The 25,369-nt window shown below is 33.6% G+C and overlaps 4 protein-coding genes across 6 annotated transcripts; 3 read left to right on the top strand and 1 right to left on the bottom strand.

Annotated features, from left to right (window-relative positions):
- The first annotated feature begins 893 nt into the window (after nt 1–893).
- Nucleotides 894–8,376, top strand: LOC110718082 (calreticulin-3-like). Of its 2 annotated transcripts, XM_021896881.1 has the most exons (14): nt 895–1,101; nt 1,651–1,758; nt 2,700–2,892; nt 3,808–4,066; nt 4,352–4,408; nt 4,522–4,569; nt 4,803–4,889; nt 5,000–5,057; nt 5,232–5,299; nt 5,768–5,863; nt 6,670–6,726; nt 6,825–6,908; nt 7,517–7,549; nt 7,991–8,376. In XM_021896881.1, exons 1-14 carry the CDS (start codon nt 999–1,001, stop codon nt 8,000–8,002), a joined length of 1,263 nt encoding a protein of 420 aa, XP_021752573.1. In that variant the 5' UTR covers nt 895–998; the 3' UTR covers nt 8,003–8,376. The 2 variants fall into 2 exon arrangements, with proteins under 2 accessions (XP_021752574.1, XP_021752573.1); XM_021896882.1 differs by lacking the exons at nt 6,825–6,908; nt 7,517–7,549; nt 7,991–8,376 and having other exon boundaries at nt 894–1,101; nt 6,652–6,726.
- A 230-nt stretch (nt 8,377–8,606) lies between these two features.
- LOC110718083 (hydroxyacylglutathione hydrolase 2, mitochondrial-like) lies at nt 8,607–15,007 on the bottom strand. Of its 2 annotated transcripts, XM_021896884.1 has the most exons (9): nt 14,853–15,005; nt 14,100–14,135; nt 13,730–13,915; nt 12,103–12,306; nt 10,875–10,998; nt 9,994–10,094; nt 9,595–9,669; nt 9,419–9,517; nt 8,607–9,004 (listed from the first exon to the last, which is right to left on the bottom strand). In XM_021896884.1, exons 1-9 carry the CDS (start codon nt 14,898–14,900, stop codon nt 8,858–8,860), a joined length of 1,020 nt encoding a protein of 339 aa, XP_021752576.1. In that variant the 5' UTR covers nt 14,901–15,005; the 3' UTR covers nt 8,607–8,857. The 2 variants fall into 2 exon arrangements, with proteins under 2 accessions (XP_021752576.1, XP_021752577.1); XM_021896885.1 differs by lacking the exon at nt 14,100–14,135 and having other exon boundaries at nt 14,853–15,007.
- Nucleotides 15,008–20,277: 5,270 nt separating this feature from the next.
- LOC110717986 lies at nt 20,278–20,808 on the top strand. Its single transcript, XM_021896787.1, has 2 exons — nt 20,278–20,416; nt 20,522–20,808. The coding sequence occupies exons 1-2, from the start codon at nt 20,278–20,280 to the stop codon at nt 20,806–20,808; spliced, it is 426 nt and encodes a 141-aa protein (XP_021752479.1).
- A 28-nt stretch (nt 20,809–20,836) lies between these two features.
- On the top strand, nt 20,837–21,376 carry LOC110717985. The gene has a single exon (XM_021896786.1). It carries the CDS (start codon nt 20,837–20,839, stop codon nt 21,374–21,376), a length of 540 nt encoding a protein of 179 aa, XP_021752478.1.
- Nucleotides 21,377–25,369: the final 3,993 nt, after the last annotated feature.

Raw genomic sequence — 25,369 nt, 5'->3', positions numbered from 1 at the left:
AAAAGTTATTGTTTAACCATCTAGGCTAATTGTCAATTATGCTTTAACCTTGCACAATAAATAATATTATAATACAAAGTATTAGATGCTCTTAAAATTAGCAGTTGCACAACAATAAAAGTAGTACCCCGGGGCAATGCCCGGGTTAATCACTAGTTAAATTATTAATATATGTAATTTTAAAACAAACACTTTTTTTTGTAATTGGCAGAAGTTTAATTTCAACAACCATTACTTAATATTTTGTTTCCCCACTTTTTTGGTGTAGAGAGAACCACGAGAAAAAAATAATGTAGATGAGATTCAATCTCGAATATTGAGTATCATTTCTTTAACCAACTAAACTAACTATCATCTACACTTAAAATTTTAAAATGTATAAATATTCAAAGTGCTAGGATCTTTGATCTCAATACACTCATTGAGATAAAGGTCAAAGTCGTGTTCTATAAATCTCTTCACTTTAATTTTATTGAACTTGAATTAATTTCACCTCACATTAATAAATGACTTGAAAATCAATTTTATATGGAGGATGTCAAGTAAAGCATTTGAGAAATATTTAGTCAACTCACATAAAACTTATAGTTCTTTATGTTAATCAATTTATTTATGTCAATCGACTTCTAAGTTCTAACATTTAGTGGTTTGTTTTTAATAAATCACTAAACACTAAACAATACTTTAATTCTATAAATTTAATTACTCTCGAAGCTTTCTAAATTAGCTTATAATTTCCCATTGGTCCATTAAGCAATAACGTTGACTCAAGTAGTAAATCTCCCATCTCAAATCATCAAACATCAAAACGTGACATATTTTTTTTTCCAAAAGAGAATAAAATACAAAGTTTCTAGACTGTTCGAAATAGCATCAAGTCACAAAGTTGAACCAACTAGTCTATACAATTATAGCAATCAATTACCCTTTTTTCTCTTCTCCAACTCACTCTTGAGTCTTGTCCCCACTCACTAAAATTTTCTCTCTCCAACTCAAAAATGGCGGAATTTCAGCTCTTAGTCTTGCTCTTCTACTCTTCTTTGCTGTTGTTGCTACTTCCCTTTGCTCAAGCTGAAATCTTTTTTGAAGAGACATTTGATGGTAAAACTCTTTAACTGTATCAATTTTTTAAATTTCCATCGTTATTAATTTCATTAGCTGAAATTTTTGAAGAGACTTCGTATGATTTTTGTGTTTTTTTTTTTTACTAATCTTGTTCTAAACTTCTAATTCTTGGGAAAACTATCTTTGTTCATTACAGTATGATTTGATCGCTTTGGGTTTTATGGAAGTCGGGCTACATATAAGAAGCTAAAAAACTGAAATTTAAGCATTGAATGAACAGTAATAACACTTATTGATGCGTGATTTTGTCATGAATTCCGAAATAAATGTTACGTTGCTCATACTTAGAATTATGATATTTGGCCACCCGGCTAGGTGTACCCTAAGGGTAAATTTTTTTTGATCATTGGTTCAATTCTTGCTCATTTGTAATTCTCCAAATGATAAAAAAAATGGGCTAATGAGAGAAAAAAAAAATACCCTCGGGTGTACCCAACTCTAGGTGTTTCCGGGTGCATATTTGTGTTCGAATTTGGGTACTTACTGATGTAATAAATGGTGTTGTGAATTTCTGTAAAAGTGAAGATGGATGGAGGGATCGTTGGGTTATATCGGACTGGAAAAGAAGTGAAGGAAAGGCAGGTACATTTAAGCATACTGCTGGTAAATGGGCTGGAGATCCTGATGATAAAGGTAATAACTGTTGCTTTCGAATTATTTATTTTTTATTTATTTATGGCGTAGTGAAACTTTGTATGAATGTATTGATCAAATTGTCTCTAGTACTATTGAGCATTCATTGAGTAGGCTGTTTCATGTAATTTATTCTTATGATGACCGCATTACAATATACTCGATTTCATGTTGTTTAATTTATGATGATCAGTTAGCCTTTGATTCGTATCATCGTATTTTTGGCAAATGGTTTTGATTAGTATCACAGCATAAAAGGTTGCCAAAATGTGTCAATGAAAGAACTGTGAGAGGGGACTTTGAAACACGTGAATGTGAGAAATAACTTGCATGATAATGCTTCACATACACTTGGAGGAGGGGGGGGGGTGGTGCAGAGAGAAAGCAGATCCAAAATTTATCAACGGAAAATTGATTTAGGTCAAAGCAACACGTATTGTTAGTCTATGGGAAACAAGTACTTCTGTTGTCATGATCTTTTGATAGATTATGTCAAAGCAAATTTAATGCATCTATGTATGACTGAGAAGAGTAATGTTCACCAATCGATAGGGTAATGTAAAGCTCAGATTTATGTTAAATCTACCTAGGACTAAATAAGAAAAGTGTTTGTTTGGTTGTTCCCAATTACCCCCCTAAACATTTTCTCAAAATCAAGTGATGAATTATATAAAACATAACCTTGCTTGCTTATATCTTATGTAAGCAACTAAGCATATGGGAGCTGCCTAGAACTGGCTGTTTTGTCCATAATCATATGTCCTAGAAGATCATAAAGCTGAAAACATCCAGCTGGAGACTTGCTTATGTCTAGCACTCCAACCTTTATATTAGGTATTCAGATTGTTAGCATCCACCCAACTGATTTGATGATCCTGACTCCCGCTCATGTATGCTTTACTTCTTGTGTATTCATTGAAATGAAGTTTTTAATCTTGCAGGTATCCAGACTCATAAAGATGCAAAACATTTTGCTATATCAGCAAAAATTCCTGAATTTAGCAACAAGAATAGAACTCTTGTTTTCCAGTACTCAGTGAAATTTGAACAGGATATTGAGTGTGGGGGAGGTTACATAAAGCTTCTTTCTGGTTATGTGAATCAAAAGAAATTTGGCGGAGATACACCATACAGGTTTGTTATCTTCTTGGGAAGCTATTTTTGGGTTGGCTGATTTTATCTTTTGAAAATTATCAGGCTGTCAATCACACTACTTGTTAAAAAATATTAGTAAGCTTTATGCTCACATATATACTTCAAGACTTTGCTAAAATTACAATAAAAAAAATAAAAAAAAAAAAACCTGGAGGGTAGTGAAATTGAAGCAAAATAAAGAGAGGGAGGAAAAAAAGAAAAAGAAAAACTGAGATCACTTAGATAATTTTGCTCTGTCGCATTTATATAGAAAAAACGTAAACCATGATGCTTTGAAGTACATAAATACAGGCACAATTCCAGAATAAAAAAAAATTCACAAAGTAATTATCCAATGATTTGTGTGATATCTGATGAAATTTGACCCTTTTTTTTTTTGAATAAATGAAGTTTGACCATTTAGAATAGTTACAACTTACTAATGAAACAGAAACCCGACACATTAAAATGAATTTATCTAATGGCTAAGGACACCTCTTATTCTCCACATTTTGAGAAAAGGTTCAATTTTTTTCTTGTTAACTTGATAATAGTTCCTCAATTCCACATCTTTGTTACTTTTCAAGTCTACACAGTTTGAGTATAGATTTGACATCTAGTGAAGAACAATGTAGCAGTTGTTTTCTCAGGCATGTTTATTAACTTGGTTGTGCTTGTATTGCCTTTTCAATTATTGCTCATACCTTTCTGAATGATTAGCACATTTCCTGTTAAGTGAAACGCTTTGGACTCAATAATTTTCAGCCATTACAAAGCTCGATAGATGCAGCCTAGGTCTTTCTTGTATGATGTCTTTTGCCTAATCTCTTCTCCCAGTTTTATTGGATGATTTGCAGTTTTTGTAATTTTTGATCATGTGATACACATTTCTTAGTTTCATTTTCCTTGTTGTAGTTTGATGTTTGGACCAGATCTATGTGGCACACAGACCAAAAAGCTTCATCTTATAGTGTCCTACCAGGGGCAGAATTATCCATTCAGGAAGGATCTGGAATGTGAAACTGACAAACTAACACATTTTTACACCTTCATCCTTCGGCCAGATGCAACATACAGTGTACTGGTCGATAATCGTGAAAGAGATTCAGGAAGCTTATACACAGACTGGGATATTCTTCCTCCAAGAAAGATCAAAGATGTTAAAGCAAAAAAGGTATGAACTTGTAAATAGTGAAAGCTAAAATGAATCTTGAGCTACTTGTTTCAAGAAGCAAGTATAAAACATTTCCTATTTAAATTGATCAATATGTTTTTTTTAGAAGCTTCGATTCTTCATGTTGCTATGCTACCTTTTTATAATTGTATATGACCAAAGTTTAACAGTGTTCATTTAAAAATATTTTGAAGCAACCTCTTTTACTCCTTTTCCTTATATATGAGATACTTCATAAGCTGGCAAGGTTGATCTTTAACACACATCTCTATTATTGTTGTTCAGCCTGCAGACTGGGATGATAGAGAATATATAGATGATCCTAACAACGTTAAACCTGAGGTACAATTCTGTCTACAGTAAATAAATAGTAATCTGAAAATTTAAATCATTTCGCCTTTCCTTTTTATTTTTATAATGTAATTTGATAAGGGATAATTTTGTTGATGTTGCAGGGCTATGACTCAATTCCACCTGAGATACCTGATCCTAAGGCCAAAAAGGTTTGCAGCTTTAGCATGGCTAGCACTATTGTATTTACTGTTAGGATTTAATATGGTTATCTGCTTCTAGTCATCCATAAAGTTTAGACGTTTTCATCCAACCTTTTTATTAAGAAAAAAGTTGTATGTTGCACATTCGAAGCTTGGGTGGTTACATTGCAGCTTTTCGGATACGTTGTGCAGAAAAATGAATGATCACAATTAAACCTTTATGACTTTGTACTACTTTGCAGCCTGATGACTGGGATGAAGATGATGATGGAATTTGGCGAGCCCCAAAGATCCCAAATCCTGCTTACAAAGGACCATGGAAGCCCAAGGTGATGTCGTGTGCTACTTGTACATGTTTTTAATGTTTCGCAAGTATTTGTAACTGAGGTTACCTTGGGTATCTTGTCTTATGTTAGACTAAAAAAATTATTTGCTGCAGAAAATCAAGAACCCCAACTACAAAGGAAAGTGGAAGACTCCATGGATTGACAATCCAGGTATGATTCCTTCTTTTTCAAAATTGTCAAAGGTGTCTGGAGGAAGGAGCATATCCTTGGTAATAATCTTTGAGGAATTTTCTGTTTCTATGGGTTGTGGGAGCAGGCAGAATGGTGTTCTTATTTATCTCTGATATGTTCACTAATAATTGTATTCTTTTGTGTTAATGACAGAGTTTGAAGATGACCCAGATATTTATGTGATAAGGCCCGTAAAATACGTTGGCATTGAAGTTTGGCAGGTTAGATTTTGAACTTAATGCTACTTCTTTGGAGAATGGACCTAAGTTAGTTTCCATTCTCATAATACTGATAATAGCGTGTATTAAAAAAAACCTTACTTTTATTTGCTTGCTAAATGCTGATTTGAAGAGCTTTCATTGTTTGTGCACTTGCATGTCCTATGAGCTGTGGCTACCAGCTTTAGAAATTAATATGCAACTTTAACTGCTGAAGCTCTCAGTTAAAGTTTAGAAATTAATATCAGTAAAACTTAATGTACGAAACAAGTATATAATAAAGCTATCTTTGTTTTGTACATGACTTAAGAATATCAATACTGTTTCAAATGTGATAGGAAATAAATCTTTGATACTTGTGCAAAACCCTTATATGGTTGAGTGCAAAATTTTCTGTTTCTTTTCTCGTTTATAGTGATGGTTTCTGATGTGAGATGCTGCCTTGACATTTGACATCTATTGTAATTGCAGGTGAAGGCTGGTTCAGTATTTGACAACATTTTAATCTGTGATGATCCGCAATATGCAAAACAAATTGTTGAGGACTACTTTGCTAATAACAGGGAGGTGAGTCGTAGCTTGTTTTGGCACTTCCTAGCTGTATTTTAAGCTTGGTACTAACCTATTTCTTGTAAAACTGAAAATAGCAATTGAATAGCTTTTCGTCATCAAACAATGCTTACCTTGGGGCTTGAATTACCCCTATATTGGCCATTTTAGGGTAATGAGCCAACATATATTGATTGCAAACTGCATTTGGTTTGTTTGACAGCCGGTAGTGTTAGCTATTTGTATTGGCTGGTGTAGCGAACAGTAAACATCAACCTTTTTTTTATAAAAAGTTTTACTGAAATTAGTTTTTGGCTGATAGCTCTTAGTGACCTATTTATTCAATTTTAGGCACTTACGCTTTAAAAAGCTGTTTACAGTTTGAGATTTTGACCTTTCCTCAAGGATAAACTTTAGTTGTCTTAATGCTGTAGGTGTTACAACTTGCAACTAAAGCAGACTGACAATTTTTTCTTTGAATTACTGGAAACCTTGTATATTACTCTTGAGGAGAATAAAGTGAATCACGATCAAAATGCGGATAAAATACATTTCATATTACAGTTGTTGATCCCATCAATCACCTCAATATAGATGATAATTATTGATATTGTATCAATTGATCCGAAATTTCGATTAGTTACCAGTAAATATCAATTTATATAATATCTTGAATTATACCATCGAATTGCATTACCTGATGATAATAATGTCAAATGACCACAAATTTTAGATTCAATATCTACACTGAAATCTGTTTGTTACCTTCTGCGATATGGAACTGTTTGCCGTTGCATTAACTGCAGATTGTGAAACAATGATAGGCTGAAAAGGAGGCATTTGAGGAAGCTGAAAAAGAGAAAAAAGCTCGGGAGGAAGAGGTGATTATAGTTTTTTTTAACCTACTGTGGCCAATGGCTAAGAAGGTAGCTGCTTGTGCTTGTTAATTTCTGAGCTGGTTAGTACATCTTATGTACAGGAAGCCCAAAGAGCAAGGGAAGAAGGTGAAAGGAGGAGAAGAGAAAGAGACCTACGCCGGGGAGACAGAAGGCGACATAAAAGGGTATTGCATTTGAAACTCTAGCTTAAAAGTTTTTGTTGTTCACTTGTTCATTAGATGGTGTTCACGGTGGATAGATATTAGATCACATAAATGTTATGGATGTGCTTTTGTTCAATTTTAGATGTAATTTCAACAATGCTAAAAGTCAACTTGAAAAGAGGCTATATTACGGGTGCAATCAATTCAAAGCATGGGATTTAACACCTTTAAAAACCAAGTTTCAGGAGAATAAGTTCATTTAGAAGCTAAGAAGTTGAGCTAGTTTAGATAAGTGTAAGTTCTGTTAAAGGCTACCAAGTTCATTTCGCAACTAAACATGAATTCAGATGAGGTTGAATAAGTAAAAGAGTTTTCAAGTGAACAATAGGATGCTTCAGAGGGGATCTAAGTTGATATGTATAACATTAGTCTTATAATCACAAAAATAAACTGTTTTTAACACTTCTAAAAACACTTTTCCTAGTTTGCTAATTCACAACAGCATAATCAAGGACTCATAGCACAGTTTATTTAGTTATTGTCTTTTGTTCGAGGTTCAAAATCAAGATTTCTAACCTATCAATTTTTTTTTTTTTTTTTTTTTTTTTTTTTTTTTTTTTGGTGTGCAGCATGACCCCCGTGATTACTTGGATGACTACCATGTAAGTGGAACTTGATTTTTGTGTCTTGACAAAATTGTTGGATTTGTTGACCTCCATTTTAGAATGTTCTTAGCGTTTACTGTTTAGTGTATATACACACAAACAAAGTCAATTGGAGATAGAATGTTGATTCGGTGATTGGGTATAAGAAAAAAGTGGATAAAGTAAGACAATGTATAAAAAGATAGAGGAGGGTTAAAATAAAAAAGGTGGATAAAGTAAGAGATTGAGTGAAAAAAGTTTAAATATTAGGGAAATAAGAGATGGATAATAGAAGGGGTTTGCCAAAAATGAAATAAAGTGAAAGTGTTGAGAACTATCAGAAACGTGTGTGAACAGAAATTTTCAAAACGGAGGTAGTATGTGAGTATATGTTTTATTGCTTGATTCACTTTGTGTCGCCTCTTTCGAGCTACTATTAATTTACCGAATTCTTTGTAGGATGAACTATGAAGACTTAATCCAATCATTCTTCAAAATTGGAGACTTTCTAAAACAACGGAGGCTGTTTACAATGCTGAAGTTTACATGGTGCTCTGATGATATGATCTCCATTTGTATCGTTTTAATCTTAATTTCTATGCTTAATCAATTTATTCAGAAAGATATCCTGCTGCCATTTTGTGGCCTTGAGGATCTTCTTATGAACTATGACTAACGTATTTGTACTCCGAAATTGGGGTATGAAGAGTAGACTGAACTATTTGATTATTTCCTTTTTCTCAAGTGTAAATCTGTAAGCTTTGATTGTTGATTTGATTGTACGGAGATAAAGTTAAATAGAAGTGAAAATAGAGATATATCCGAGGCATTATCCATTGCTTCCATGAAGATCTTAGTATACAGATAGAGGTTTGATTGGGTGGAAATGAAACATAGAAAGTCTGGGATACATGGATGTATAATGTATGTATAAAGTATGGTAGCTTGTTTAAAGCTGCAGGGCTACCTGAGTTCAGATCTCATCAGCAAATATCAGTCTTTTGGAGTCTGAAGCATCCAAAAAAACAGGTTATAAAGGTTCGAAGACAAAAATAAACCTGAACAACCTAGAAAGTTGTAAGAAAATCAGCAGAGCTTTGAAAAGGGAGGATGATCAGGCCTTTTTCTTTCAAGAAAATCCAAAAAACAAATGTTTTATGGAGCAACGGCATGAACATTGCAATTCCATGGATTTGCCATCCTCGTATAGCCCAAGTACAAACTAAAAAAGAGCTCTATTTAGTACATTATAGCAACAAAATCCCAAAAGATTGGAACCAACTGCTATAGCTTATCACACTGCTTTATCTACAGACAAATGATAAACTAAAAATTATCCTTTGCTTGGCGGATGATGCGCAAAGCTTCAGCATCGTCTGCTGAGGCCGGAATATTTAATGATTGCCTGATCTCAGTACTTGAAGCCCGAAGGAAAGGATTGCAGGACTTTTCTAACTTCAGAGTCGTGGGTATCTGTGCAAAACAAAATTGCTATGCCGTGAACTATGGGTATAGAAATTGATTACCAGTTGTAAACCTTAAATGACTCATTGCAAAGTGTAACTGCTAGAATAGTGATTTAAAATTTTAATTTTAAGTAGTTCAAATCAGTAACTTAAATTTTCTTATAAGGAGTAAACAATCAATATAGTAAATATCAAGTGACAAGAAGTGCCAAGTACTCAAGTAGTATAGTAACAGAATTCAAGGGACAAAAATAATATTACGATCAATTCCTTGAATCAAATTTATAGCAACCGTTACGCATATGAGTTTAAATCAGGTTGTACAATGTAGGTCAGTATATTACTTCTAAATAAGATAAACAAACAGAAAATGGCAAAGATCGGTCAAATTTAAATATCGTGAACAAGATCAAGACATTACCGTTGGCAACCCTTTGTTGCGCAATTGTGCCACACGTGAAGCATAAGATTGAAGGACTTCATTATTTGGCTCTATAGACAACGCGAACTTTGCATTGCTCTGTAGAATAATAGTCTTAATCATTAGCTCCACCACATTTACAATAAACATATCAAAACAAAGGAAATGGAGCTTACCAAGGTATACTCATGTCCACAAAAGATACTTGTATCATCTGGCAGTGACATGATCTTTTTAAGAGAAGCTAACATCTGGAATAGAGAAACATGTATTACATTAAAACATCAGTACAACAATAAAATAAAATTTTAACCATAAACATTTCAACCACAACTAAGATAAATAATTCCTCATAACTCAACTCTCAAGTTAAAAACACTAAAATTCACCAACTAATGAAAGCAGGCAACAGTACTTTGGAGCTTAGACAAGCTATAAAAAAATGTATAAACTTCTGGGGAAAGATATGACACAGTGAAAAGTCTTTTCCAGAACAGATTTCTTCCAAGTTTCAACCCCCGCTATTTCAAAATCAACAGCACGGAATTCACAAGAGAGATGTCATTAGAAATAACCTCTTCAGGTGTTCCTTCAAAAAGCTTCCCGCAAGATAAACTGAACAAAGTGTCTCCAGTAAAAATTGTTCCAGATTCAGGAAAATGGAAGTTAATGTGCCCTGCCAGAACAAAAATGGCATTACTTTTCTTGTTAGGGCTAAACTCGGACAATAGCCAACAAGAAATCTCAAGAAAATGATTATATTTATATATATTGTTCATCTAAAACCACTTTTTGTACATTTAATAAAGAAACCAAGTCAATGAATATCAATAATTTTCCAAACGATCCACAGCATCATGCATCCCTATGCTGTTCAAACATACAACTTAGCCTAGAACAAAATCAATACGAGACAATGAGCTCTGATCTGAAGCGTTCCTACATTCCTTCAATATCTGGTCATACTTTAATTCCTTTTATATATATATATATATATATATATATATATATATATATATATATATATATATATATTGGATTTATAAAGTATGTGATGCAATGTAACTGCAGTTCACAGTCCCCATAACTTCCATACACAGCCAGAATACGAGCGTAAAATGAATTGATAAGCATTCCAAAACCTTAATACTGACACTCAAAGTCCAAAACAACATTCGTTACATACAATCTTCAAGAGCTCAAAAAATCAGCATGAAGCAGGGAAGGTAACCAGCAAACTTTGCCAAAAGCTAACTCAAACTCACCACTAGAACTAATCATCATTCATGGTAAAATGTAAGAACAGCAACAAGGCTACAACAGTCAAGAAATACTTTTATACAATCACCAAAAGATGAGCATATATAGCATATGCATTGGATTGCAAGTATAACTATAAAGCACTAGCCCAAAATTAATATTTACAGCAACAAGGCTGATGCGGGTTAGAAAATACCTTTTGTATGGCCAGGAGTTTCAATTACATGAACTTCATGGCCTGCAAACATCCACCTATCACCATCATTTAAGGCGATATCAATTCCAGGAATTCTATCTCTGTCTTTTCCTGAGCCAATCACCTACAAGTAAAAAAGAAGACTGATGCATCATACATAGAGTTGAAAATAGGAACTGAGTGTTTCCTGTCAAGATATCACTGTACTCTACACAGCTACAATTTACTGAAATGAGATCAGTGATGACTGCTTTAAAATCAGAATGACAGAGATTTGCATTTTGTAGTAATTAAATTAAGGGCTAAACATGCAAGTGTTGGTACTTGTTGAAAACTTAGCACCATATGCTTGCTTTTGCAAGTAACCAGAGCAATGTATGCTTACATATGAGAATGATAACAAGAAAGACAAATCTACGATAGGTCGATGGCCAAACTGCTAAACACTTATCAGAAATTTGATTTGCAAAACAATAAAGTTAAATAAACAAAAGCAATTAATAGTTTAAAACTAGGACGCTAGAGATCCTCCTCTCCTTGAAAAAAGACTTTTTTATACTAAAATTGGACTTTAGATAATTAATAGAATCTTAAAGCAAAAAAAAATAATTTAGAGTTGAAATATTCAATATTTCAATGGCACAAATATGAAAAGAAAATCAGTGATGAAATAAAAACCTTAAGTGGTCACTAGCACTATGTGACAATGCTGACAACTACTATAATCTTCCAAACTTAAATATATATACAAATAAAAAGCTCCACTTTTACTGCAAGACATAGGCCTGTTAACATTTGTCATCAATATCCTCCAACAAACAGATTTTGTCCTATGTTAATGAGAGCAACATTGCATGAAACACAGCTTGGCTGCAGAATATGCAGACATGCAGTTATGCACAGTTCCTCACCCTACTTTGACCTCTATGCAGAAAAAACAGTGCAAGAAGATGAATAGGATTGAAGGGAAAAGGATAGATAGTGGCCAAGATAAAACATTTATGAGATTAATTCTAGGAAACCTTCAGTCCTTGGTTCACCTTTTAAGGCAAAAGATCCTCTTACACCACTCTGGGTAGGATCCTCTTTAGGAAAGATCTAACTGACTATGTTGAAAGACTAAAGATCAACTTCTACTTGGTTGAATCATTGATTACATTTATCATCACAAAAATATACAATTACAAGCTAATGCGTCATTAGTATAAACATGTGCCACATTTCATACCTTTGCACCATACGTTTCTTTCAGCTCAATGTTCCCACCAGTGTGATCATGATGATGATGAGTATTCAGTATGTAATTCAAATTTCTATTCTTTTTTGTCAGTGCATCGATAACAGGTACGGCTTCAGAAGGATCAACAACCCCAACAGTCCCAGTATTCTCATCATGTATGAGAAAAGCATAGTTGTCCCTAAGACATGGAATCTGAGGAAAGAGTATATGGATCAATGTTAGTCATAAATATATAGTAAAATTGAGTCAAATGAATTAGCTAAAACAACAAAGGTTAATTATAACAAGGGCCACTATAGGGTAGCTTTAAATACCAAAAGGGGCTACAGTGAACAATATATGCAACCCCTTTCATAAAGGGGTCATAAATATTGTGAAAATGGCAGAAAATCCAATGTCATTTGCAAACAAAGCTGTTATTATGAAAGGATTGCAAAATTCTCACCCCATAAACAATACAAAAATACAAATAGAAGGATTGCAAAGCAGTAGAAGGCAGCAAATGACCCTATATACCCATAGCCACACTGGCCATGTTTAAAATTCTTTCTGTTCAGAAATCACTGAGCCATTAATTTATAGTTGCAAACTGATCCATGAGGTTCCATGCATCTCTCCCAACCAATAAAATAAAATTGGATGCCTCTTAGACACTCTTTCATGTCTCAACTAGGGAATCTGAGGAGGACTTCTCTCAGGTTTAGAACATAAGCAAACCTCTAAAAAGTTAAGAGACAGATCCTGCTATTGGCCAAAGTTATTTAGCCCCCTTAATTACATGACACATGCCTTGCAAAGATTATTCTAAGCTAACAGATGACGTCTGGACAGGATTAGAATATTTCATAACTTCTCCACATGGATACAAAAAGGTAGCATCAACCTCCTCCCTAGCACATATTAGTATTATATTATACTAATCGTTGAAAATTTATATATAAGCTCAAGGCATCCAGCAACAACAACAAAGCCTTGGTCCCCATATTGATTTCTTACCTATGAGTTCAGCACAAAACCAATTAATTGGATACCGTTGGCTAGCACCTGAAAGAGATTACCCTACTTTATATCATTTTAACACCAAGACTATTACTCTATAAACTGCCACTTTTTGTGGGGAGAGGGGCATGAAAAACCCTCTTCCTACAATCAACAAATACTCTGTATCAAATTCCACTTTGTTGCCGCAGTCACAAAAGACCTTATTTGCAAAATTGCATCTTTAATGAATTGCCTACCATCCACAAATCCTTTAAGACAACTGTCTAAGTCTACTTGAAAGAAACTCAGATGACATCTTCAAATGCTATTAGAAAAAGGCAGTGTGTTGGAAATATCTAATCTTGATGGAGTGCCACTTCTAGAAGATAAGAATCTGGTCATACGCTTTGTATTGTTCCTACTTCCTATAAGTAAATCCTATCACCCCATTCTCAAAAAAGGCTTGAGAAGCCATCACCAAAGAAACTCTTTTCAAAAAAATTGATGCAAAATGAAGCACACTTCTCACAGAAGCATATGATCAATGTACCACTATGCACTAGCCATCAAATTCGACACATGTTCAGACTAGTTTCAACCGTGCACATTAGCAATCATTGCGAGATTATCTCACCAATTCAATTTGCAGTGCAGTAGATATACAAGAAACATTGCACAGAAGCCGTGTAACTCCGAGGGACTGACCAGCTCCATGCAATGTCTTAAATGGAATAGATAAGCAGCGCATTAATCCATACAAAAGACCTTTCCTGAGGCACAGTTGCCTTGCTCCAGGCCATAAACTAACCCCACCTCGTACCTGAAAATTCATCACAAAGATAAACCACATTAGTTTTATTGCACTGTCAATAATAGCAACAAACACTTCCATTAAACCTCAATTATACAATTCACTAACTACTTAGACACGACGTACACTAAGCCAATCACTAGAAGAATTAAGCCAACGGAAAAAAAAAAATCATAATCATTCAGCAAATCACCTTGCATTTCCAAAAACCATATACAGATGTTGCCACCTACATAAGCCAACCAACCAGAAAAACATGATCTTTGTGGGAAAAACAAACACTACATTATACAAAAAAATCGAGATCCCACTGAAATCCGAAAAATTGCACGGGATCATTCCCATTCGACTAGGGTTTCCAATTTCACTGTTATTACGAAATTCAAATCACAATGTACATTATTAAAATCAAATATAAATCAAATAAAAACCCTTCAGGATACCAATTTTGCTCGTTTTCCACTGCCAGCTAGCACTTATTTTTGTACTGTTAAACCCAAAATAAGATTAAAAAATTCATAAAACATATTTCAAAAAGTCATCTTCCTAGAAAATTTTAAACAAACCCAGTGAAATAAAATCACAATTTCTTAAGATTCCAAAGTCACATTACAAGCAATAATGTCATAAAATACCAAAAAAAATAAAAAATAAAAAGTGATTAACATGCAAATATAAAATTCTACAGAATTTTGACTTAATGCAAAGTATTTATGTCAAAAAGGGTCAAAAATCCAAATTAAATTCAACCGATCCCAAACTTAGAATAATCAAAACATCAATTTAATGTCTTTCAAAAAAAAAAAAAAAACATCAATTTAATGATAATTAAACGCAGAATTTTCAAAATTAAATTCAAAGTAATAAAAGCAGTAAATTTTAAAAAATAAATGGAGTGCTTGTATTAAAAAAGAATAAATGAAGAAAAAGAGAGAGAAAAACGAACCCTAGAACAAGGAAGGGAAGCCATAGCATGTGGAACCTTTGAAAACATCTGCTCCCACGCACTTATGACCAACCCCAATCAGAGGAGAGAGAGAGAAACGCGGGATTAGATGAAAGTTGGGAAGGAAATTATGGGTATTTACTTTTGGCACGTCTATTTTTTTTTTTTTTCTTCTAACATATACCCCTAAGGTAGTCGAGTTTTTAAGGTGTATTAATGTTTTTTCAAGTTTTTAAGCCGTGTCCTTCAACTGCTTATCAATACTAAAATGTACCCTTATTAGTTGTTTAAAATTTAATTGAGAGTGTGATTTTGTGGCTTCAGTTTTCGTTATTCGGATTCCGGTGGCTAAAATTTCTTTCTCCTATCATTTCCTTACCTATTATCATATTTTTATTAAATTTATAGTAAACTTTAGGTGACGTGGAAGTCCTAAGGAGGGTACCACTCATTCATGGTAATGAGTTGAGTGGCACAACTTAGAAATTTGAAAAAGCATAGGTACACTTTAGAAACTCAATTGCCTAGGGGCATAGCTTAGAAAAACCCTTTTTTTTGTGTTTTGGTTTCCAACACTCATTTTGTACCGATTATGAGTACAAGTACTATGTCAATTATTTTGAGACAAGAAAATGTAGCTTTTACTTATACTTCGTATATTTTACAGAGATGAGTAACTTGGAGAGTTGTATCCCTTGTAGGAGTTGTTTTGATAAAAAGAATACTCATTATAAAAGTAGGATAAAATAATGAAAAAATAGGTACGATGTGTGTGGATTAAAAAATATGAAGTATGTGATTGTGGGAATATAAGGCATCATAGGCTTGGCTTGACTCGAAAGTGAAGGCGTAGCTTGTTTTGGGATGTGTTCAAATTTCTCAATTGTAATTTATATTGTCTTTTGGCTCGTTAGGAAAAAAAAAGAAAAGAAAAATAAACCATAATTTAGAAGCTTAAAAATATAAGCAATTAAGTTGTTTGACCATATGAATATCTTGCCGACTTATTTTATGAGTATAAAAATATCCCTCAAAAATATTTTCATACGTCTAATGATTATAATACTTATATTTTGTCATTTATTTCTTCCTTTTTGAGTGAAGGACATTTTCACTGATTTTAAAATATGGAGTTTGGTATGAAACAGTGATGATCATTTGATGAAGTGGGAGGTGACCTAAATGTGATAGATAAGTAAAGAGAATCCACTTTTGGTTGAAATTTTGAGACGGGTGACCAACTAAAGCTATCATTATATTTACATCTTTGGTTTCTTAATTAAGAGTAATCGTAACACTTTAACTTTTACGTTATATAATTTTTACGATACTTGTAAGAAGTACAATATATTTGTTTATTAAGAGAGGAGAAATGATTTTATCATGTGAATCCCTCACTTTTTTTTTTTTTTTTTTTTTTTAATATAAGCTTAAATACACAAACTAAACAACATTATTAAAAGAAGATAAACTATTATTAGCCGTGGTTGGGAGGATGTGCGTCTTGTCTACACGATCTCTCTGAACCTTGTGTATGCTACACCGTGCAAATGTCTTACTAGCTCGGCGCATGTGAACCTCTCACGGCTTAAGTCGGCTCAATTATGTCTTAGTAAGTAATTTGTAGTTGAAGTCGTCTCAATATATCTAAGAATATCAACCTTTTTTACAAAAAAAATAGTTTAAAATATTTATGGTTAAAATTTTCTATTGACAAAACATAATAATCAAAGGAAAATGATAAGAAGCTAAAAAAGGAAATATTTAGAATAAAGTAACATTAATTATTTAGAATAAAGTAACATTAATTACACACTTAGAACAATCAAACATAATCAAATTAATAATAATTAAACATAATCAAATTGTTGCTAATATTTTTTATATAAAAAAAAAGGATAAAAAAAGAGAGAGAGAGTAGTATAATCGTATACAACTATAATTAGATTATGCAATGCGTCGAACTGGTTCATGTTGGATTATATAATAACTTTATATATGGAAAAAGTTGTATTCTAGCTAAAAATTTAAAATGTTTACAAGGTATTCTTATATCCGTCTCATAATATAGTTCCTGTTCGTGTTTTTTCATGGTATTTAAGAAATAGAAAGATAAAGTGGATGAAGTACATTAATAAAAGTGAAAAGTAAAACACTTTTAAATGTTTGTCAAAGCTTCTCTTTCTATTACTCGAAACCACCCACATAGCCACATAGGTGCACTACGCACATAGATAAGGAGCATAACATTACTCCGTATCACATTTTTAGCTAGTTAATTACGAGTATACAGGTAGGTCTTCCGATCCTATCCATACTCAAGCCAAAGTGAGCTTCTGACATGATTCCTGAAAACAGTTTGCTATCGAATTGATTGTTAATTCGTTATTCCTTATACCTATTACGGAGTAAGATGATAACTGTAACTCCAGAGCTAGCGATTATTAACAAAAATTACCCAACTGTGCATTGAACTCTCCAAAAAAAAAAAAATGTATCAGCTGCTTTATTAAAAGCGTGTTTCTGAATTCATTATTAGAGATTTTGGTTTTCATCATCACCTTCAACAGCTTTTGGCTTGATCTCTGTAAAACCAAGAGGCCTGACATTGCGCGGAACTGCAAATGTGTTGTTTTCCTTGAGTTGAATTTGGTCATTGTCAAACCCCTTACTAGAGAATGACTGTTTAGCAGATGGCTCAGAAGAATTATGAGGGGGCAACTAAGCTCAAAGCTTTTCCTCTTAATGGGTGAATTTAACAGTCTGTTCTTCGCCACAGCAGTATCATCACAAAAGTCGACATATGCAAGGCCCTATTACACATTGATCGATGATATTAGATTTTTTCCATTATAAAGCATAGCATCACTAAGGAAATTTAACCAAAATTAGCTTCAGTTTCTATATAAATATAAATGTACGAGATGAAGTTGCAAAGAGCAAGTACAGAAGACAGAGAATTACCCTTGATTTCCCAGTATCCCTGTGCTTTAATAGTTGGATAGATTGAACTCCACCAACATCACTGTTTAACAAAGAAGACAACAAAAACACCGGTGTTGATCGTACTCGTACCTCATACATTTTCTTTTCTGGTTATTTAACCCAGGAAACCAAATTCATGATCATAAGATAAGTCAGTTCCAACTAGGTTTTTAAGCTCTTGCGGTAGTTGAGCTTCGTTGTCATCGGAATGGTATTTCTTAGTTCGGCATTGTTGGGATTATGTGACATTACTGTCAGCTACTCTAACAAGTGAAAAGTGAACCTACTGTATTTTAGTCGATTGAGAGTTTGAGACACATCAGTAACGAGCTGTATCCGGCTAATTTCGTTTATTAGGATGGCAATTTGGTAATAAATTGCAGGGAAAAATTAAAACGATCATTAAATAAATACTTATCGTTAAAACGGAGTTCACGAGAAGCTTCAATGGAGAACCTTCATTGTCTTTCTCCTCGGCGCGCAACCATATAAACAAAACACCCTAAAAACAAATGGAGAAATGAATGACATGGTTAATTTCATAGGATAGCGATGTTGTCCTCCTCTAATTTCCCTATTCAAGTTGGTTGTTGTTAGAGGTTAAAGTAGAAAAATCTAAATGTGGTATGAAAAATCTAGCGTGTAGATTAGAAAAATCTATAATGACGTAGGAAAGTCAAGAGAGGTTTAGGAGTATCTTGTAAAATATCTAAGATGAGTGATGTAGAAAAATCTAATATGAGATAAATATGTTATGTGTACATGAGTAAGAAGTGAGCTAATAATGAGCTCCACCAATAGTTGATAGAAATTCAAGGTTTTATCAAGAGAGTGAGAGACATGAGCTCTCACAAACATGTTTGTACAATTTATGATGAAATTTATGAAATCATAAAATTATTATATGATATTGGGGTCCATTAAAACTTCTGCGTGTGCCCAAATTCTATCATGGTATCAGAGCCGGAATGTGATTACGAAGAATTTGAAGATCGAAGTACCGAGATATAAAGGATCTCAAGATTAAGAGGATATGGAGGAAGAAAAAAAAAAGACAAAGGTTGTTGAGAAATATGCAAATGTGAAAGTTCACATGTATTTAGATCAATTATAACTATCAATCCTATACTAGTAGGTACAATAATGCCTAATATTTTAATGTATAATCTTACTATAAATAAAGCCATGAAGTAATAGTAAAGTGGACTACATTTTCCACCCATACTCTTTCTCTTCTTCTTTACTCTACCTTTCACTGATAAATATTTCTATCGGTGAAAAATCTTTTAACACGTTATCAGCACCAATTCCTAATCAGGTATATTCTCAAAATTATAACAAATAAATACTATTTATTTCTAATGTTTTGAGGAGTATGCTCTATATTTGCCCATATTTTGGGATCCTCTATACCAGAAACTCAAATATTTACTGTATTATATATCACAAAAAAAAGGAGGCAAAACATCGGTGGAAAATATTCTCTTACTTATAAATTTCATTACTATCCTCACTTGTTTTATTCATGTTGATATCTTGTTTTTTTTTCATGCATGTTGATATTACATACTCACCTTTTATGTAAAATTTAATTTTAGTTATTATAATTGCTTAGTAGCAACTTTGCATACATATTATTAACTAAATTGACAAAAAAAAAAAAAGGATGCAGCCTTTTTAGATGTATTATTTTTTCTTTCTTTTACGTACTTTTTGTGTTTCTTTCAGTTTTCGAACCCATGATCTTTTGTAGATATTAGGGCTCTCGGACCACTATGACTTGCATTCCCAGTGTGATAACCTTTTACAATTGTAAATATTTATATTTGGATCATAATTTTGCCAGTACATTAAACTATTATATGATATTTTTACAATTGTACAAAACAGTAACAGATAAACCTATCTCTATAAAAGGTAGATTTTCCCCCGATTTTCACCACAAATCCCTTATCCTTTCCCATTTTTTTTTCTTTGCCCAAAAATCACCCGAAAAAAAATCACTCCTTCTTTCCCATTATGTTCCCCGACGGCAACCAAAACACTCAAAACACCCTAAAGCATGTTTTTGTTTTATTATGTTGTTTTGTTGTTAATCATCATTGTATATTACCATTATTATTATTATTATAATTATAATTACTACTGTTGTTGTTGTTGTTGTTATTGTCGTTTTGCCATTTATGTGACTAATATGATTTATTTTTGCCTAATTATATAATTACTCACAATAATAAACCAAGGGGGAGAAAAGAATTATATTATTTATGGTTTATTATTGTTAAATAAATTTAATTATCACGTGTTTCATTAACAAACTATAAATATGGAAGAATTAAACATATGTGTTATACATATGATTTATTATTTTTATTTTTTTTGAGGAAAACATATGATTTATTATTATAAGCAAATCATCACATGATTTGTTGTAGTTAAAATGGGAGATCTTATGAAAAGACAATTCAGCATCCTAGATTTATCTGGAAAGAAATTTTTGGAATGGAAAGTGGATGCCATGATGAATTTAAAAGCTCAAGGGTTGGAGCACACTGTTAAAGATAATAAAAGTCCCTCTGGTTAAACAACTGATACTACCACTTATACCATAACGGTTGAAAAACCTGTTACTGAACAAGAAAAGGCAAAAGCCTTAGTGTTACTAAGGCATCATTTACATGAAGGCCTTAAAACTGAGTACATGATGGTTGAAGATCCCAAAGAATTATGGGATTGTCTTAATGAAAGATTTGGACACCACAAAAGGGTGCTCCTTCCTAAGGCATTATTTGACTGGACAAATTTACGATTCCAAGATTTCAAATCCGTAATTGATTACAATTCAACCATGCATGAGATAGTATCTATATTGAGATACTGTGATCATCCAGTCACCGATGAACAGATGATTGAAAAAAACACTCACTACCTTTCATGCAAGCAACATACTGTTGCAAGAACAATATCGTGAAAGAGGTTTTAAAAAGTTTAATGAATTAATGAGTGTATTGCTTGTTGCGGAACAAAATAGTGATCTTTTGTTGAAAAATCATAATCTTAGACCAACTGGGTCTTTGGCCACTCATCATGAGGCAAATGCAACAAGTTCTTATCCACCCGAGGCAAATGTTACACGAAGAGGTGGACGTGGAAATTACAATGGCCGTGGAAGAGGCCGTGGAAATTATCGCGGACGAGGCCGAGGACGTGGTAGAAATAATTTTCAAAGAAACAGTAATTTCAAAATTTTTGAAAAGCAGAAGGGACAGTCATCTGTAAGCCACAAACAAACTCCTTCAAAAGGAAAAGACACATGTTACAGATGTGGCATGACAGGGCATTGGGGACGTACTTGTTGTACGGCCAAACATTTAGTAGACCTTTACCAGGCTTCTGTAAAAGGCAAAGAGAAAAATGTAGAAGCAAATTATGTTAATGAAGAAAATGCTCCTTGCCCTACCCTTGATGTGTCAGATTTTTTCATGGACAATGCTGAAATTGGAAATGATTTCATCTTCAGAGAAAATAACAATGCTTAAATAATCTATCTGCTAATGTAATATACACTATGTTTTAATATATTTTCTGTTATGTACTGTATTTTAAAATGCCTAGTCATGTATTTTTAATTTCTATCATCAATAAAAGTTTGTATGATATTATTCTAGACTAATCTCATATTTATTTTATGAAGATATGGATATGCCTGAAGTTGGTTCCGAATATCAATGCCTTTTGGACAGTGGAACAACACACACTAAGGATAGGAAATATTTTTCACAACTAAAGTTGTTTCAGGCAAATGTAAACACTATTTTTGGGTCAGCAAAATTAATTGAAGGATCTGGAAAGGCTTGTATAATGCTTCTAAATGGAACAAAATTGATGATCAATAATGCTTTATACTCGAGTAAATCTCGAAGAAATCTCATAAGCTTTAAAGATGTACGCCAAAATGGCTATCATTTAGAAACAATGACAACAGGTCAAAAGGAGTATTTATGCCTCACGGCAGGAAAATCTGGCAAGAAACACATTTATGAGAAATTGCTAGTATATTCTTCGGGATTATATCATATAAACATACGACCTGTGGAAATCAATATGGTATCTAACCAGAAGTTAGATGACAAACATTTGATTATTTTATGGCATGATCGGTTGGGACATCCAGCAACTGGGATGATGCAAAGAATGATAGCGAATTCAATTGGGCATTCAATAAGAAATGTCAAAATTCCTCGATTGGATGAATTGACATGCTCTGCATGTTCACTTGGCAAATTAATAATAAGACCATATATGAACAAAATTGCTATTGAGTCTCCAAAATTCTTGGAAAGAATTCAGGGAGATATTTGCGGGCCAATTAATCCAGCATGTGGACCATTTCGATATTTCATGGTTTTAATTGATGCTTCTACACGATGGTCACATGTCAGTCTGTTTTGAAGCAGAAATGTTGCCTTTGCAAAATTACTCGCCCAAATTATCAAATTAAGAGCACAATTCCCAGATCATACAATAAAGAAAATAAGACTCGACAATGCTGGGGAATTTACATCGCAAACATTTAATGATTATTGTATGTCAATCGGAATTGATGTTGAACACCCAATAGCTCATGTTCACACACAAAATGGTCTAGCTGAATCACTAATTAAGAGATTGCAATTGATTGCAAGACCATTATTAATGAGGTCAAAATTGCCATCATCTGTTTGGGGACATGCTATAATACATGCAGCAACACTAATTAGATTGAGACCTACAGCTTATCATAAATTCTCACCACTACAACTTGTTTGTGGTCGAGAACCAAGTATCTCACATCTAAAAATCTTTGGTTGTGCTGTATATGTTTCCATTGCTCCACCCCAACGAACAAAAATGGGTCCACAAAGAAGGCTGGGAATTTATGTTGGGTTTGAATCCCCCTCTATAATTAAATATCTTGAACCATTGACTGGTGACTTATTTACGATTAGATTTGCCGACTGTCACTTTAATGAAGCAGTATTCCCAGCCTTAGGGGGAGAGAAAGTGGACCCACGCAAGAAAGAATAGAACTTATTTGGAATGCAACACAACTGTTGATGTTAGACCCACGAACAAATATGTGTGAACAAGAAGTCAAGAAAAGTGTTCACTTACAAAGTGTTGCAAACCAATTGCCTGATGCATTTGTAGACACAAAGAAGGTGACAAAATCACATATACCAGCAGAAAATGCCCCTGCCCGTATTGAAATCCCAACTGATAATAAGGCCATTGAGAATGAATCCCAAGCACGCAGAAAGCGTGGGAGACCACTTGGTTCAAAAGATTCTAAACCAAGGAAATTGAAAATATTGGATGGAATAGAAAATGAGACTAATGATATTTCCCCGTCAGAAGGTCAAGAAAGACAAAATATGGATAAAAGAAAAGAAAATGATGATAATCCAAAAGGGGACGAACAAGAAGACAACCCTACGGGGAATGAACAAGATGTTAAAACGTCGATAACAATGAAATTTCAATGAATTACGTCTCTACCAAGACTCATTGGAATAAGAAAGAAGTTATCGTGGATGAAATATTTGCTAATTCCATCGCAATCGACATTGTGTCCGATGAAAATGATGTTGAACCAAGAACAGTGGAAGAATGCCGACACGGGATTGATTGGCCAAAGTGGGAGGAGGCAATGCTGGCTGAGTTGAATTCACTTGAAAAACGAGAAGTTTTCGGAAAAATAACTCTTACACCAGCGGGTATAAAACCCGTTGGATACAAATGGGTATTTGTGAGAAAACGTAATGAGAAAAATGAGATAGTTAGATACAAGGCAAGACTTGTAGCCCAAGGTTTTTCTCAAATTCCAGGGATCGATTATAAAGAAACATATTCTCCAGTAGTTGATGCAACTACATTAAGATTTCTGGTAAGTTTAACAGTCACAAAAGGACTGCAAATGCGATTAATGGATGTAGTGACTGCGTACTTGTATGGGTCACTCGATACAGACATTTACATGAAAGTCCCCGAAGGATTAAAACTACCAGAGAACCACAAACCTAGACAATTACTTTCCATAAAACTAAAAAGGGCACTTTATGGATTGAAACAATCTGGAAGGATGTGGTATAACCGTCTCACTGAATACCTTATGAGAGAAGGGTTCAAGAACAATCAAATTAGTCCTTGTGTTTTCATAAAGCGATCACAATCAGGATTCGCTATTATTGCAGTTTATGTTGATGATTTGAATATCATCGGAACCCCAAATGAATTTGAGAAAACTGCAAAATACTTGATGAAAGAGTTTGAGATGAAAGGCCTTGGAAAAACTAAATTTTGCCTTGGATTGCAAATTGAGCATTTGAGTCATGGTATTTTTGTCCATCAATCAAACTATACAGAAAGAGTTTTGAAAAGATTTTTCATGGACAAAGCAACTCCAATCAACTTCCCAATGGTTGTTCGTTCTTTGAATATGAAAAACGATCCATTCAAGCCCCGAGAAGAAAATGAAGAAATTATGGGTCCAGAAGTACCATACTTAAGTGCAATTGGAGCCTTAATGTACTTAGCTAACAACACTAGACCCAACATAGCTTTCTCTGTGAACTTGCTAGCCAGGTACAACAATGCACCGACATACAGACATTGGAAAGGAGTCCGACACTTACTCCGATACCTACGAGGGACACAAGACCTTGGTTTATATTATGTACCGAAACAAGGTGCTGCTCTCATTGGATATGCAGACGCTGGATACTTATCGGATCCTCAAAATTCCAAGTCACAAAATGGATATTTGTTTACTTATGGCGGCACAACAATATCATGGAAATCAACAAAACAGACATTGACCGCGACATCCTCAAATCATGCAAAGTTGATAACACTTTATGAAGCAGGACGAGAATGTGTATGGCTGAGGTCGATGATTAGTAATATCCAAAAGGAGTGTGGAATGAAAGCAATAACAGAAAACCCAACAACCATCTTTGAAGACAATACAACATGCATCGCTCAAGTAACTGAGGGATATATTAAGGGAGATAGAACAAAACATATATCCCCAAAACTATTCTTCACACATGATCTGCAAAAGGATGAGGAAATAGATATCTAGCAAATTCAGTCTTGTGACAACTGATGCGTTTCTTGATTCGTTTGGTCTTAGGTTTAAACAAGCTTCACTCGTTTGTTTTCGCCTAAGGGTTCTAAATCTGATTTCAAGGCTTCACTCACCTTAATCTCGTGATTTAGGGGTTTTTTGAGGATAGTTTGAATTAGCTTCACTCACTAATTAATCTAACCTCTCTTAAATCAGGTTTCACTCGCCTAATCTAAGGGTTTTTATGTTTAACTTCACTCGTCAAACACAAAGAAAACTTGGAAAGAAACGTTCCAAATTAACAAGCAATAAAGCTTTAATCAACAAAACAAACTTGTATAATTTGAAGTTTACAACCTTTATTTATAGACTCAAAACTAATCCTAAACCTAATCAAATTAGAAGACTAATCCTAATTGAATTA

This window comes from Chenopodium quinoa, unplaced genomic scaffold (genome assembly GCF_001683475.1).
Source record: "Chenopodium quinoa cultivar QQ74 unplaced genomic scaffold, ASM168347v1, whole genome shotgun sequence".
In the NCBI taxonomy this organism is placed as follows: domain Eukaryota; kingdom Viridiplantae; phylum Streptophyta; class Magnoliopsida; order Caryophyllales; family Amaranthaceae; genus Chenopodium; species Chenopodium quinoa.
The sequence above is the reverse complement of the archived record's forward strand: the minus strand, read 5'-3'. Positions and strand labels throughout refer to the sequence as shown.

Coding starts and splice junctions, on each gene's coding strand:
- LOC110718083 (XM_021896884.1), bottom strand. CDS start 14,900: ATGTTTTCAAAGGTTCCACATGCTATGGCTTCCCTTCCTTGTTCTAGG. Junction 14,136..14,852: donor CTTCCCTTCCTTGTTCTAGG/GTTCGTTTTTCT, acceptor TGGCTTATGTAG/GTGGCAACATCTGTATATGG. Junction 9,518..9,594: donor GTGGACATGAGTATACCTTG/GTAAGCTCCATT, acceptor ATTATTCTACAG/AGCAATGCAAAGTTCGCGTT.
- LOC110717985 (XM_021896786.1), top strand. CDS start 20,837: ATGAGTGTATTGCTTGTTGCGGAACAAAATAGTGATCTTTTGTTGAAA.
- LOC110718082 (XM_021896881.1), top strand. CDS start 999: ATGGCGGAATTTCAGCTCTTAGTCTTGCTCTTCTACTCTTCTTTGCTG. Junction 1,759..2,699: donor TGGAGATCCTGATGATAAAG/GTAATAACTGTT, acceptor TTAATCTTGCAG/GTATCCAGACTCATAAAGAT. Junction 6,909..7,516: donor ACAGAAGGCGACATAAAAGG/GTATTGCATTTG, acceptor TTTGGTGTGCAG/CATGACCCCCGTGATTACTT.
- LOC110717986 (XM_021896787.1), top strand. CDS start 20,278: ATGGGAGATCTTATGAAAAGACAATTCAGCATCCTAGATTTATCTGGA. Junction 20,417..20,521: donor AGATAATAAAAGTCCCTCTG/GTTAAACAACTG, acceptor ATTTACATGAAG/GCCTTAAAACTGAGTACATG.